Source organism: Limulus polyphemus, unplaced genomic scaffold (genome assembly GCF_000517525.1).
Source record: "Limulus polyphemus unplaced genomic scaffold, Limulus_polyphemus-2.1.2 Scaffold2126, whole genome shotgun sequence".
Taxonomy (NCBI): domain Eukaryota; kingdom Metazoa; phylum Arthropoda; class Merostomata; order Xiphosura; family Limulidae; genus Limulus; species Limulus polyphemus.
The window spans coordinates 27,516-41,611 of record NW_013667736.1 but is presented as its reverse complement, the minus strand read 5'-3'; the positions used below and the strand labels follow the sequence as shown (position 1 = coordinate 41,611).

Sequence of the window (14,096 nt, the reverse complement as noted above, 5' to 3'; positions counted from 1 at the left end):
TTGAGGATAATACAATTCTAACATGTCATTTCACAGTTCTACATCTTTGAGGATAATACAATTCTAACATGTCATTTCACAGTTCTACATCTTTGAGGATAATACAATTCTAACATGTCGTTTCACAGTTCTACATCTTTGAGGATAATACAATTCTAACATGTCATTTCACAGTTCTACATCTTTGAGGATATTACACTTCTAACATTCCATTTCAGAAATTCTACATCTTTGAGGATAATACAATTCTAACATGTCATTTCACAGTTCTACATCTTTGAGGATAATACAATTCTAACATGTCATTTCACAGTTCTACAACCTTGTGTTCAGTATTTGTACTCTATAACCTGTTGAAACACTATTAAATAAACTAATTTAATGCTGATTTTTTTTACTTAATGGATGAGGAAAAGAACAAAAGAAACACTGTTGGAAAGGCTAAACAATGCACCAAATCATTAGCTCAAGTAGAAAATGAAAAATAATTTTACAATACAAATGAAAATTAAACAGAAGCATTAGGTGAATCAAGACAGCACAACTTTAAGGTCAATTTCATTTAGAACTAAGTGAACAAGTTTTGACCCCAACAGGAAAGTAAATAAACTGAAGCCGACACTAAGTCCTGAATAAAAACAACCATCAAATACAGCCAATCAATCTGAAAACAACCTCAAGATTATACTTATAAAATAGTACAATGCATTGTGCATGTTGGTTCTATTCTAGCCTTGCATGACCTGGTGGTTAGGGCATTTGCAGGTCACAATTTTTAATCTCTGTCACTGAATGTGCTCATCCTTTTAGCTGTGGGGACATTATAATGTGATGGTCAATCCAACTATTTGTTGGTGTAGATTAGTTGGTGATAGGTGATGTTGTCTAGCTGCCTTTCCTCTAGTCCTCTTCTCCATAACGACCTTAATTACAACAAGTTTGGGGTCAGCCAGTATTTTTTGGAAGCCAAGAATTTTTTACACCTTGCAAACACATAGATTGTGAATCAAGCACCCTAATCATCAGGTGATGCCTTTTCCTTTCGTCTGTCACTGCTAAAATTAAGGACCACTAGTGCAGATAACCCTCAAGTAGCTTTGTATAAAATTCAAACAAAGTTAATTACACAGCACAGACCAGAATAAAAATTATGATTATATGTTTGTAGACTCTCAATAAATACAAGAATGTTTTGATAGTCTTAAATTATCTGTAATTTTTAAAACTGTAAGTTATTAAAGTTTTTTATTTATCTACAGGAAACTATAAATGTGACTCTAGCAGGAGATTTCAATGTATGAATGATCATTGTATCCCACATTGGAAGTTGTGTAATGGTGTAGATGATTGTGGTGACAGCTCAGATGAAAATAATCACACCCTGTGTGGTATTCTAAGCATCCCGTGTGATGAAACAGAATTTCAGTGTGTCAATCAGAAATGCATTCCTAGGACTAAAGTGTGTAACCATGAAGATGACTGTGGAGATATGTCTGATGAAAATGGATGTCGTGAGTAGTTGTGGGTTTTCTCAGACAAAAATCATACAAGTACAGTGTGTAAAATGCATAATGCGTAGTATTCTAGGTTGTCAAGCAGGAATTATATCTGTTTCTTTCTCCTAGAAACACAAATTTGTATGGAAAAAAAAATGTTACATTTTCATGTTACTTACTTGTCTGGCATACTCAGTTATAGTATATTTTTTAATCAAATTCTCTCTCATTAAAACAATACTGAAATTTTTAGCATTGTTCCAAATGTTGTACAACCACATAGCCTATAGCTCTTACAAGCTAGTTTTTATACCAGATTTGACTACCTACTTCAACTTGGGTAAAAATGAATTAGCACAATATATTTTCTCCAGAGCTAAAACACGCTTAACAACACAGTGTACTCCTTTTAAAATGTGATAGTTATAATCTACTGCCAGAAAACAAACAAAATATTGTAGTTGGGTAGGGTTTTACAAATTATTGAATATAATTCAAAAAAATTCTTACTCGTAGGTTTCTTTAATACTGTGTTTCATTATTTCAAAAGAACTGGATAATGATAAAAAAACATGCTAGTATACCTATTGTATTTTTAGATATGACCAAACTATGTAAACTCCCACAAGTATTAAATTTTATGTATGAAATGTTACAAAGCTCACCAGAAAAGTTGATTCTGTTTTATTTTTTTTTACAGTTTAGAGAACTTCTGTTTCAGACTTAACAACCAGTGAGTTATTTTATTTAGTTAGAAGGTGGAATTTATAAGATGGATAAGTTTCTTCATGGTTGGTATTGAATCTAGCTTATAACAAACAAACTCTCTGCCTGTCTAAAACAAATATTCTATTGAAAAAAAAAGATAATGAAATTGTATGACATAGCTCTATATATACACACATTAATTTGTTTTATGACAACTATAGCCTGTTCATGAAGTGGTAGACATATGTATATAAATAACATTAAATTCTTGTTGATCTTATCAGATATAGGTAGTTGCAACACCATCACTCACGGAGGCTGCCAGCATGGCTGCACAACTCTAAATAAAGGAGGGTATATTTGTGTATGTCCCAAAGGCTTTAAAGTAACCAAGAGCAACCCTAAACTATGTGAAGGTAATGTTTCTTTGTGTGTTATATTAAATATTTATGTTTGTGTTGTTTTTAAATCCACTGTTGCTCTTTTCATTGTAAAGCTACCTTATTAATTATGTCTCCAAATTTGTTTAGATTTTACTTACAGTATGTGGTTTTATACGTGTTGTTATAAATCACATCCATGTAAGGTGTATTAAAATGAATGAGTGTAAAAAATCTACCAATTCACTTTTTTTTCTGCTATATATATATATATAATGATATTAATCTCATCATTATGAAAAAAAAGATTATGTTCAGCTAGCTGTTTCAAGTAAAAAAGTTTTTCAAAACATATAAAACAAATTATTCACAGTTGCAAAATATGACTTAAAATATCAAATAAACTTGATTTGTTGTATCTGCTAGAACCCTGTTTTCCACACTTAAAGAAGTTACACTACACAAAGATGTGTCAGTTTTCTGTATGCTTCCCAATTGACATGCTGAATTTTTTCTCATCAAGTTTGTGTTCAACATTGTCGATTTGATGTCAACAGGTGTTTCTTATTATCACTTAGAGCTAAGGTTATTTACTTTGTATTGATTTGATGTTGACAGATGTTTCTTATTATTACTTACAGCTAAGATTATTTACTTTGTATTGATTTGATGTTGACAGATGTTTCTTATTATCACTTAGAGCTAAGGTTATTTAATTTGTATTGATTTGATGTTGACAGATGTTTCTTATTATTACTTTAGAACTAAGATTATTTAATTTGTATTGATTTGATGTTGACAGATGTTTCTTATTATTACTTTAGAACTAAGATTATTTAATTTGTATTGATTTGATGTCGACAGATGTTTCTTATTATCACTTAGAACTAAGATTATTTAATTTGTATTGATTTTATGTGACAGATGTTTCTTATTATCACTTAGAGCTAAGGTTATTTAATTTGTATTAATTTTACATCTGTACGATATTAAGCTTCTTTTTTTTACATTAGGTTCAACATGATTACCTTTTTAAGCGTAGGATCCTATAAATTACAATTTATTAAAATGAGAAGATGTTAAAAAGTAGTTTGTTATACTAATCTGTATATTATAAAAAATTTCTTCCCCTTTTTTTTCTAATCTCTAGATATTGATGAATGTTCAGTTTTTGGCCACAGTTGTTCCCAAATCTGTACAAATTACAATGGAACTTATAGCTGTTCCTGTAAGGAAAATTTTCAGGCCTTTTCTGGTGGATGTGTGGCTAAAGGTGGGATTTATTTTATTTTTAATTTAAATATCATTTGAGTTGACTCAAAAATGTCAGTAAATATCAAATATAGACTGTTACAAATATGTATTGAAAACAGTTTAATGCACACAAACAATAAGAATTTATCAATGATTTTAAAACTTCAAGATCATAAATGTTGTGTAAGATACTGCTTTGAACAATAGTTTGTATAAATGTTGTGTAAGATACTGCTTTGAAGGATAGTTTATATAAATATTGTGTAAGATACTGCTTTGAATGATAGTTTATATAAACGTTGTGTAAGATAGTGCTTTGAATGATAGTTTGTATAAATGTTGTGTAAGATACTGCTTTGAACAATAGTTTGTATAAGTATTGTGTAAGATACTGCTTTGAATGATAGTTTGTTTAAATGTTGTATAAGATACTGCTTTGAACAATAGTTTGTATAAATGTTGTGTAAGATACTGCTTTGAACAATAGTTTGTATAAATGTTGTGTAAGATACTGCTTTGAAGGATAGTTTGTACACATTATTCTAAGTAAAATTTATTATAGATGTTGTTGTTTTTTTCACAGCTCTGCTTGTCATACCCAATAATACTGTTGTAGGCTTTTTTGTATTATTTCACTTGAGAGAAGTTTGATATTGCATTCTGCGTGTGGATGAATGACTAAAATATTTTTTTTAAGTTTAGGAACTGACATCAATAGTATAAAACACAAGTTAGTCTGGGTTAGATTATTTGATTGAGTAAAATGTTTCTTAGTTGGCTTGTATGCTACTGGCAGTCAATTAGTAAGCTCAGGTTTGTGAATACTGAAGTTGGGCTTAGGTGAAATACTATAGATATGTGAAAGTGTAGTAGATATGAAAGAAAATTAGCATGTGAAATTTTTGTATTAGTGACTAATGTGAACTTGTATGTTGTATTAAAAGAAATAAAACACTTTTACCATCATTAAGTGAACAAAATGTTGTATTCTTTTTAACCAAATAATACAAAAATACTTGTCCAACAATAGATATAATTAAAGCAGTTCTTTTCATTGTCCAACAATAGATATAATTAAAACAGTTCTTTTCATTGCTCAACAATAGATATAATTAAAACAGTTCTTTTCATTGCCCAACAATAGATATAATTAAAACAGTTCTTTTCATTGCCCAACAATAGATATAATTAAAACAGTTCTTTTCATTGCCCAACAATAGATATAATTAAAACAGTTCTTTTCATTAAACAAGTAACACTTTTTTCTTTCCATTAGAAAACAGTTGTATAGCTATGTAATCTTACAATGTGATGTTTTCATTGCTTTCTTTTGATTGTCTGTTAAACTGATAATAAGGATGAGTTAATTATAAATATATAACTCAATCAGTTTGTCCTAATCATCCTTTTTCAACATCAAATGTTGAAATCTTTCAAATTCACCATTGGAGTTGTCTTCAAGTGACTCAGAGAAGAGTGAAAACTTTACGTATTGATTGTGGAGAAAACCAAGGTCTTTTTTATTTCTTTTTTGCTTTCTAAATTTGTGTTTTCTTGAATACTTTGATAGATTTGTCAATCAGTATAAGAAAAAAACGTTTCTACCAGTTTGTTGTTTGGATTCAACTTTCGTTTTGATGCATGTTTCCTTCTAGGCCCTCCACCTGTTTTAATGATAGCCAATGGTCCAGAAATTCGTATGGTGGATGTTGAAAGTAAAAGACAAACTTTCTTGATCCAAGGGGAAAGTCGGATTCATGATATTGATTTTGATCCATTGCACAGTAGGTCTTAAATCCTGTACTTCCTACATATACTAACAATACATTTCTATTAATGGAGGTGATAAATCAGGTTTTATAATATGAACTCTATATGTTATTGTTGTGTGTGTAGCTCAAACGTGTATCTTCAATTACCACCAACACTGTAGATTTTAATGTTGTCTTAAACAAGCTGTTAGCTCTCAAATTAGACTCATTTTTATACCATCCACTTCTAGTCGTGTTTTATATATTGAGTACATTTGTGTTTTGGCTATTACAACACTCATTATAAAGAACTGACCAAACATAAAGAATGTCTTGCAGTTCATTGTTATACTCCCATTGGTAATTCTAGGGTTAGTTAACCTTCTTAATCAAGACTACTTAATAATGAGTTATCAAACTTATACTACACAGGTTATCTCTTCCAGCTGCATGTACTTCCTGTGGCTGTGTGTATTATGTTTGGCAGCACAATGTTTGTTTCTTTTTCTTCCAAGGTATTGTGTACTGGAGTGACTCCTATGATAAAGTTATAAAAAGATCATTTATTCCTTACATAAATGACTCTGATCCAGGAACTGGCTATTCTCAGAATCTTGAAGTAAAGGGTATTGCAAAGCCTGGTGCTATAGCTGTGGACTGGATTGCAGGGTAGTATTAAAATGTATTTCCATTTTTAAAGAGGGTTTTTAAAGTTGCCTAAAGTATTCATGGAGGTCTCTTTGTTACATATTTAAACTTAAGGTGACTAGTTTCTTAAAAGGGCAGAAAAATAAACTCAATCTGAAATTTAATTATAATGAGAGATAAATAATAATGCTCTTATCTTTATAATATTTATAATTAATGATAATTTTGAATCGCACACTTGTTACATGAATATTATAAAATATTGTTGTCTTCCATTTCAGTAGTTGGATGGTATGTTTATTTAAAGTTAGGAACCATTGTATCTACAGAAATCATATTTGTAGAAAGCCATACTCCAAGCTGATTAAAACTCTTGTTGCTTAGTTAAACAGGCTTACCAACACGACTGGTCATTCACATTAGAAAATAAGGGAGGTTGTAAACTTTATCGCTTGACCTACACTTGGAGGACACAGCCACATACTTTGATAGCAAGATGAAAGTATATAGGTATATCTCTACCACCCATGGACAGACCAGGTGTATCTCAAGGGAATATGGGAGAACATGAGTAGCTATAGTGGAAGCAACTTAATGACCTTCTTCACCAAAAGTGTATAGGTATATCCCTACCTCCCATGGGCAGACCAAGTGCATTTCAAAGGAATAAGGGAGAACATGAGTAGCTATAGTGAAAGCAACTTAATGACCTTCTTCACCAAAAGTGTATAGGTATATCCCTACCTCCCATGGGCAGACCAGGTGTATTTCAAGGGAATAAGGGAGAACATGGGTATCTATAGTGAAAGCAACTTAATGACCTTCTTCAACACATGTTATATAAAAACTGCACATACCTAGAAGAAATTTAAAAATTTGAAAAATTCATACTTTAAAATAAGAAGGTACAATTATAGCACCTTTTTGTTTAATGGATTATTTCAGTAATCTTTATTGGATGGATACTGGATTGTCTGATTATGGACCTCAAGGCAAGATCTTTACCAGTTTATTAGATGGGCGGTATAGACGATCCATCATATCCACAAAGCTACAGCATCCAACATCGTTATCCCTGGATCCTGAGATTGGGTATGGATGGTTTGTTTGCCTATTTCATTACTAAATAGTAACAATTGCTGTTATGGTATATGAATTAAGCCTATTACTTATTATTAACATTCATTGCAATTTTAACTCTCTTCTCTTTAATGCTTCTGAACATAAAATGTAGGAGAGTATTGAATTTCATTACCATTTGCTGTTATGGTATATGACTTAAGCCTATTACTTATTATTAACATTCATTGCAATTTTAATTCTTTTCTCTTTAATGCTTCTGAACATAAAATGTAGGAGAGTATTGAATTTCATTTGTGTTTTCTTGAAGTCACTTTCATTTAGTTTTAGTTTAACAATAACTTTACTTAAACTTAAGCGATTTGACTTTTTTAAAACAATAACATTTTTATAGCCATTCTGAATCAAGAGAATTCTTTGAATCAGCACAAAATATATAAAAAAAGTTAAAAACAAATTACCAAGAAAATCAAACAATTCGAAAAATGGACTTTCCTTTATCACAAACTGATAAGAGGAGATCATTTCGTCAAGAAAGAGTTGAACTTAATGTTTTTTGTTTCTCTTAAACTATTTTAGTTACTTGATGTGCCAGAAACTTTGGTACAAATTTGAAGTTTGTTTATGGAATACAGAAGTGGCATGATTCTTGTTTGTAATTATCATCTTGTTCATGAGATCAATTTGGTCAAATTTTGAGATTTGCTTTAAGCTGTTACAAGTCTTAAAGTTTACTCATCTCTTTTTTTTTATAAGCACTTTTGATTTTTTTTCAACACATTTTAGCAAACTCTTCTGGACTGATGCTGGCTCCTCACCTAAGATTGAGTCAGCATGGATGGATGGCACCAATAGGAAAGTGCTGGTGAACAACAAGCTAGGATACCCTAGTGGGATAACAGTGGACTATGCAGGGGGGCATCGTATATACTGGTGTGACTCAAAGCTGAACACAGTTGAATCTATTAAATCAGATGGAAGTGACAGGGTGATTGTGATCAGTGGAGGTACAAAAGTGTCAATTCTTAATTATTAGACTGTTAAGTTATCAAAGTGTGTCCACCAGTAATGCAAGATTCTTCTTTCTTAGGGCCTTAGTTGTCAAAGCAATCTGAGTTTCTGTAAATTAAATACTGAGAGGGAAATTTATCATGAATTGTTTTTGTTTTTTAATTTGAATGTATGTTCAATGAAAATTTGAATTTATAAATTCATAAGTGTTATACTGATAGTTAACTAACTTTATAAGAACAATTTCTGGGTGTTCTACACTTAAAAGTCTATGTTAGAAATGAATAAAAACCATATAATCCGAGCACTTTTGAAAGGCGGACCTTTCTTTTTCAGGGGCAAACTGGGAATTCCTATGGAAGAAACCCAATGAATTATTCTTAGATCATACATCTTAAACTTTTATTAGATTTTCAGCCTTCAAGATGACATTTAAGATTTTGTGACCAAAGGAGCTGCATTGGGAAAACTTTACAAGCATGAGGTTAAACACAATTACTGTGATTAGCTATTCCAGTTTATTTGACAAGTTCTCATAGGAACAGCTTTTGATTTCCAGGTGTTGCTGAAAGCTTGCGAGTTTTCATCAACTTTACAGCCTTGTTTATTATCTTGTTCATGGTATTAAGATATAAGCCCAGCTTCGTTGTAGTGGCATTTTTTGGGGTTGTAAAGTGAAGCTCTCTTTCTTAACCATAGTCTCCACTTTGTACATGAGAGCATTGCTTTTAATTGGATCAGGATGTAGTTTTGGAAAGTTGATGCATAAATGCTTTGCCGTGAAAGTCTTTTTTTATTTCCATGGAGAACATTGTAGGCTTCCTCCATCCATAAGTCTACTCATGGCAACATTGGTAAGGATGTTTTTATGAACAAAGTACATGGCTTGAAGTTACAGTGACATATAACTCTAAATATTTCTCATTGAGCACATTTAACCTCCACTCTGTAGAAGGTTAATGGTGGCAATGACTTATAAGTATAAGTATAAAGAGAATCAGACTGAAGAGCAAATTATTCAAGAGATTTATCAGTACCAGTAATAGATTTAGCAATATTATAAAATGCTAACATTTGATGGGTAAGAATGATCTTAATATTATAATCTTAATCCATAATGAAAAACAGTTTAACTCTTAAATTAAATTATCTTTCACATGATTGTATAAAACATTTTTCTCTTAACTTACAGTTTCAAATTATATCTCTTTCAGAACTTTTTCACCCAATCAGCTTAGATCTTTTTGAGGACCATTTGTATTGGGTTACCCGTGACACTGGAGAAATTTATAAACAGGATAAGTTTGGCAGAGGTATTAAAGTCAAGATCTCTCAAAGGCTTGAGACCCCAACTGATATAAAGATTTATCAACCATTCAAATACAATACCTCAGGTAAACACAGAAGTATTTCTAATACAAATTAGACTACTTCTTGTTTGGAGCTACCCTTAAACAAATAAAACTGTATGCTAATAACAAGTACAGTAGATATTAAAACTTTTTTTTATCTTTTATTACCTCTCCCAGGGATTATGTTTTCACCTGTGTGTGTGTATGTTTGTCAGCAAGACTTTTCAAATGACTGAATAGATTTGGATGAAAGTTGGTATACATTTGGACCCATCTTAAAAGTGATTAACTTTTGTAGGGAAAAGGTTGTGAAAATAAAAAAATCCCTATCTGTTAACATGGAGACTGATTTTTGTGATTAACTTTTGTAGGGACAAGGTTGTGAAAATAAAAAAATTCCTATCTGTTAGCATGAAGACTGATTTTTGTGATTAACTTTTGTAAGGACAAGGTTGTGAAAATCAAAAAAATCTCTATCTGTTGACATGGAGACTGATTTTTCACACTATTTTTGCTCTATAACTCAGGCAAAAATGAATGGATTTTGATGAAACTTGGTGGACATACTAAAAATGGTCTATGTCCATTGATAATAATGGACATATGGACAGGTTTACGTTGTTTTTTTCTTTTCTTTTTTTGAGGGCTGAATATGATCAGATCTGCACAAAACACAAAGACTCCAGCTGGCTAACCAAATAATATTTCTGAAAAAATATGTATTTTACAGGCATAAGTTGTCATATCTTTTAGTGTAAACAGAATTTGTTTTTGTTTTAGTATTAGCTATCTATGACAAAATTTGAAAGAGTTAAAATTGTTCTGTCGTACTAAATGACTTGTGGTTTGTCTCAACTTATCTGTGAGAGCACTTGCTGTTTGATAAATAAGAAAATTCAAGAAATAGGCTTTATGTAGAGACATTCTCAGTTGTTTTATGGGAGCTCAGTGATATGTTTGAGAGTTTATTATGCTAAAATTGAGGGTTTAATTCCTGAGGTGGGCACAGTGCAGATAGTCCATTTTTCACTTTTTTGTTTAATAACAAGCGAATGGTTTCACGTGTGAAAATTATTTGATACTAACCCTAGATTCAGGTTGCATCATCTTTTCATCCTATCTGTTGTACGTATATATAGTCAAAGTTCAGTGTTTGTGTTCAAAAAGAAAAGTCGACAGTGATATTATTTTTCACACTGATTTTCTATATGGTGTGTATTTATTGGAATTTTAGAGTTGTTAATTTAAAGACATTATTGTTATTAACCCATTGACTGTGGCTTCTCTAAATATTAAGTGTACTAGCTGTACACTGTGTACGGCACACTCGCATTCAACTGTCTGAGGCAGACTACCCTATATGGTGAATCAGCAGTGAATGGGTTAAGTTATGTGTATGTGTGTGTGTATGCATTTTTTATTATAATTACAATGCAAACATTTCAGTGCTGAACCATTGCAAGAATGCTAGTTGCACTCACCTATGCCTCCTTATTCCAAGAGGATATCGCTGTTCCTGTCCTGATGGTTCAAATCTGCTGAAATCCAATCAGTTGTCCTGTAATTCAGGTATAAGTTATATATGTCTCTTTAGCTGTCTTCACTTGAGAATAACTTTGTTTTTACTTATGAAGCATCGGTCGCTGTGTTTATGTTGCAGAAACATTTAATAGTATGCAGGAAATCACTCCAGTAATTCTTGAGAAATTATACTAATGTTTTTAATAAACTGTATAATAAGATATTTCATGATTTGACAACTATCAATGCTTCTTTTAATAGGGCAGCACACATGTACAATTAAAGTGTTTACTGGTTAGAATTAGTATCAATTCCAGAGATGAAACTTTGATACAAAAATAAGGTTTTTGAAGTGTAAAACAGTAGAACACAAAACAGAAATATGTATTTTCTTTAAGGAGTGATTCAGATTAATTAAAATATCTTTTCAAGCAAGATGGTAAATCAAAGCAAAAGTTAGTTAAAAATGATACAGTATAAAAAAGTAATATACGTACAAAAGAAAAATCATTTCAGTAGCTATTAATGCAAATGTTTCTAAATTTTTATGGATGGTGAAGCATTCTTATAAATAACTGTAACCACCTATTTTAAATGAGTTCTTTAAAAAAGTTAACTTTGCATTATATGTTTATTAATTAACATTTTGCCAGATTGACTTGTGTTTTTATTCTCCCTAGGTTTAATTTATACTTTAAAAAATCTAATCACTAAAGGGTATTTATGCAAAATAAATTATTAATGTAGTTTTAGTTTATATAAAACTAAGATTGCACTCCTGTTCAAAGCCATGGAAGTTCCGAAACCTGAGCCATTACACTGTCCATGCAAGAATGGTGGAGTTTGCCACCAGGATTTCAGCAAGATTGTTTGTCTGTGTCCTGTTAATTTTGGTGGTATCCATTGTGAGAACTACTTTCAACAAGTTCGGGTAACAACCACATCATCTGCAGAAGGTAAAGATGCACAGTGATCGAGGAATTTAATGAGGTCACAACAAGTTTAACTAGTTTTATTTTAGTAATTAAAGTATTTTACAAATCATAAACCATAATTGTAGAATGAAGTGGTTGTAAGATTGAAATCGTATCATTGAAATTATTAGCATGAATGTTAGCTTAGTGAATACCTACTGATACATTATTGTGAGTTAAATATGTTTTATTTTTATGGAGTTAAAAAAGAACAAGTTTGGTTTTTCAAAATTCTCATTAGTAGTAATTGTTTGTCGATACAAAAACAATGTCCATAGTTTTGTATGTACCAGTACTTATGATTCATTGTATTAAAGATTTGTTAATGGTGAACTTAGAAACAATTGTATACTAAATTTATTTTGCACCTAGATGATTATAACTAGTCTACAGAATTAAGTTTGGAACTAATGCATCATACTGGTCATAGTTTGTAAAATTTTATAAAACACTTGAACAGTACCACCCACAGGTGAGAGAGAAGTTGGGTAACTTGGCACAGACAACCTTAATAGTACAGGGATGCCTGCCTATTTCCATTGGCAGCACTGAATAAGAATCACATTAATCTTGACGTGTACAGAAAATGTCTGTTTTATCTAAAACATTTACTAGGCAAATTCAAATTGTTTTTATAAGGAACTAAAAAATCCTTTCTTCTACTTTTAACTTATATTTGTTTCTTGCAGGTGTAATTTCTATTGTTATTCCAGTTATTATCATCCTGCTTGTTTTACTGTTAGCTGTTGGAATGTTTTTCATCATATATACAAAACTTCTGTAAGTAATTCTTGCCTTTTTTTCATTGTTTTTATTCTGCTTATTTTAATAGTTTTTCCAAAAGTAAAGAACTGCTGTTAAAGTAAATATACAAAAAGCAGCATATCTATCAAGAGTTTTTCTGAATCAGTTGTTGTGTGGGTAGTATGTAAATCCTACTTCTTAGTATATCAGTAAAACCCACTGGACATTTTTTAGTTGGTTGTCTTATTAGTTTTCTATTTCTAAGACAGAATACAATATTTAAAAGTCTGAAGGTTAATGCAGTTCATTAGAGCGTGTGTTGATATATAAACAATGAGTTAAGGAACAGTTTTATGACTGAATTTACAGAAAAAAGAACGAATCGAGAGATCAAAGTGTATCATTCCGAAGTGGCACAAATGTAGAGTTTTCTCCCACTTTTATAAGGAATGGAAACTGTGATACAAATAATGGGGTGAGTGCTTAGAAATCCACAGGTAGATTATTTGTTAAGTTTGGAGTTGTTTTTTTTTTTTTTCCATTTAACAGTATATATTAAGTTATGAAGTTGTTTTATTCCAATTAACTAAATAAATGTTTGTTAAGGATTTAGATTAAATTGTATGTGTATGTATGCTACTAAGTTATAAAATATTTTATCTACTGTTTACACTAATTTGTAGGTGTACAAGTTTAATTGAAGATTTAAAATTGTATTCATTTACATTTCTTTGTAAGAAAAGCATCTTTAAAAACCTTGATTTATCCACAATCAATGCACATGTGAGAATTTTTCACAAAATGTCTGTAAAAGATGTAGTTCTCAAGCTTTCTTTTCTGGGAAGCTTGCCAAAATTAAAAAACTTCACTAAAGTATGATGGTAAAAGAAAGACATTTTTACATTTTTGACATTTATTAAATGTGCCAATTGTGAATTTGAAACTTCAAATTGGTGTCTTATTAAAACCCTGATGTCTAGCCCAGAGCACCTGTTGTTTTTTGAAATTGTTTGATAATGGGCAATTTTGCTAGTGTTATAAATATGTAGTAGGCTATATACTGGTAAAGTTACATTTCCTTTTTGTGTTATAAATATGTAATAGGCTGGATACTGGTAAAGTTGCATTTCCTTCTTGTGTTATAAATATGTAATAGGCAACTTTACCAGTATCCACA

At 30.9% G+C, this 14,096-nt stretch overlaps 1 protein-coding gene across 1 annotated transcript in view; it reads left to right on the top strand.

Annotated features, from left to right (window-relative positions):
* Window positions 1–14,096, top strand: part of LOC106466025 (low-density lipoprotein receptor-related protein 2-like) — a 91,213-nt gene that overhangs the window by 74,154 nt on the left and 2,963 nt on the right. Inside the window, exons 57-68 of the mRNA XM_013926273.2 lie at window positions 1,260–1,511; window positions 2,489–2,620; window positions 3,735–3,857; window positions 5,494–5,622; window positions 6,105–6,258; window positions 7,183–7,329; window positions 8,104–8,324; window positions 9,543–9,722; window positions 11,127–11,249; window positions 11,990–12,157; window positions 12,865–12,955; window positions 13,289–13,394. Coding sequence (XP_013781727.1) covers window positions 1,260–1,511; window positions 2,489–2,620; window positions 3,735–3,857; window positions 5,494–5,622; window positions 6,105–6,258; window positions 7,183–7,329; window positions 8,104–8,324; window positions 9,543–9,722; window positions 11,127–11,249; window positions 11,990–12,157; window positions 12,865–12,955; window positions 13,289–13,394 — 1,826 coding nt within the window. The remainder of the gene's footprint in view (window positions 1–1,259; window positions 1,512–2,488; window positions 2,621–3,734; window positions 3,858–5,493; window positions 5,623–6,104; window positions 6,259–7,182; window positions 7,330–8,103; window positions 8,325–9,542; window positions 9,723–11,126; window positions 11,250–11,989; window positions 12,158–12,864; window positions 12,956–13,288; window positions 13,395–14,096) is intronic.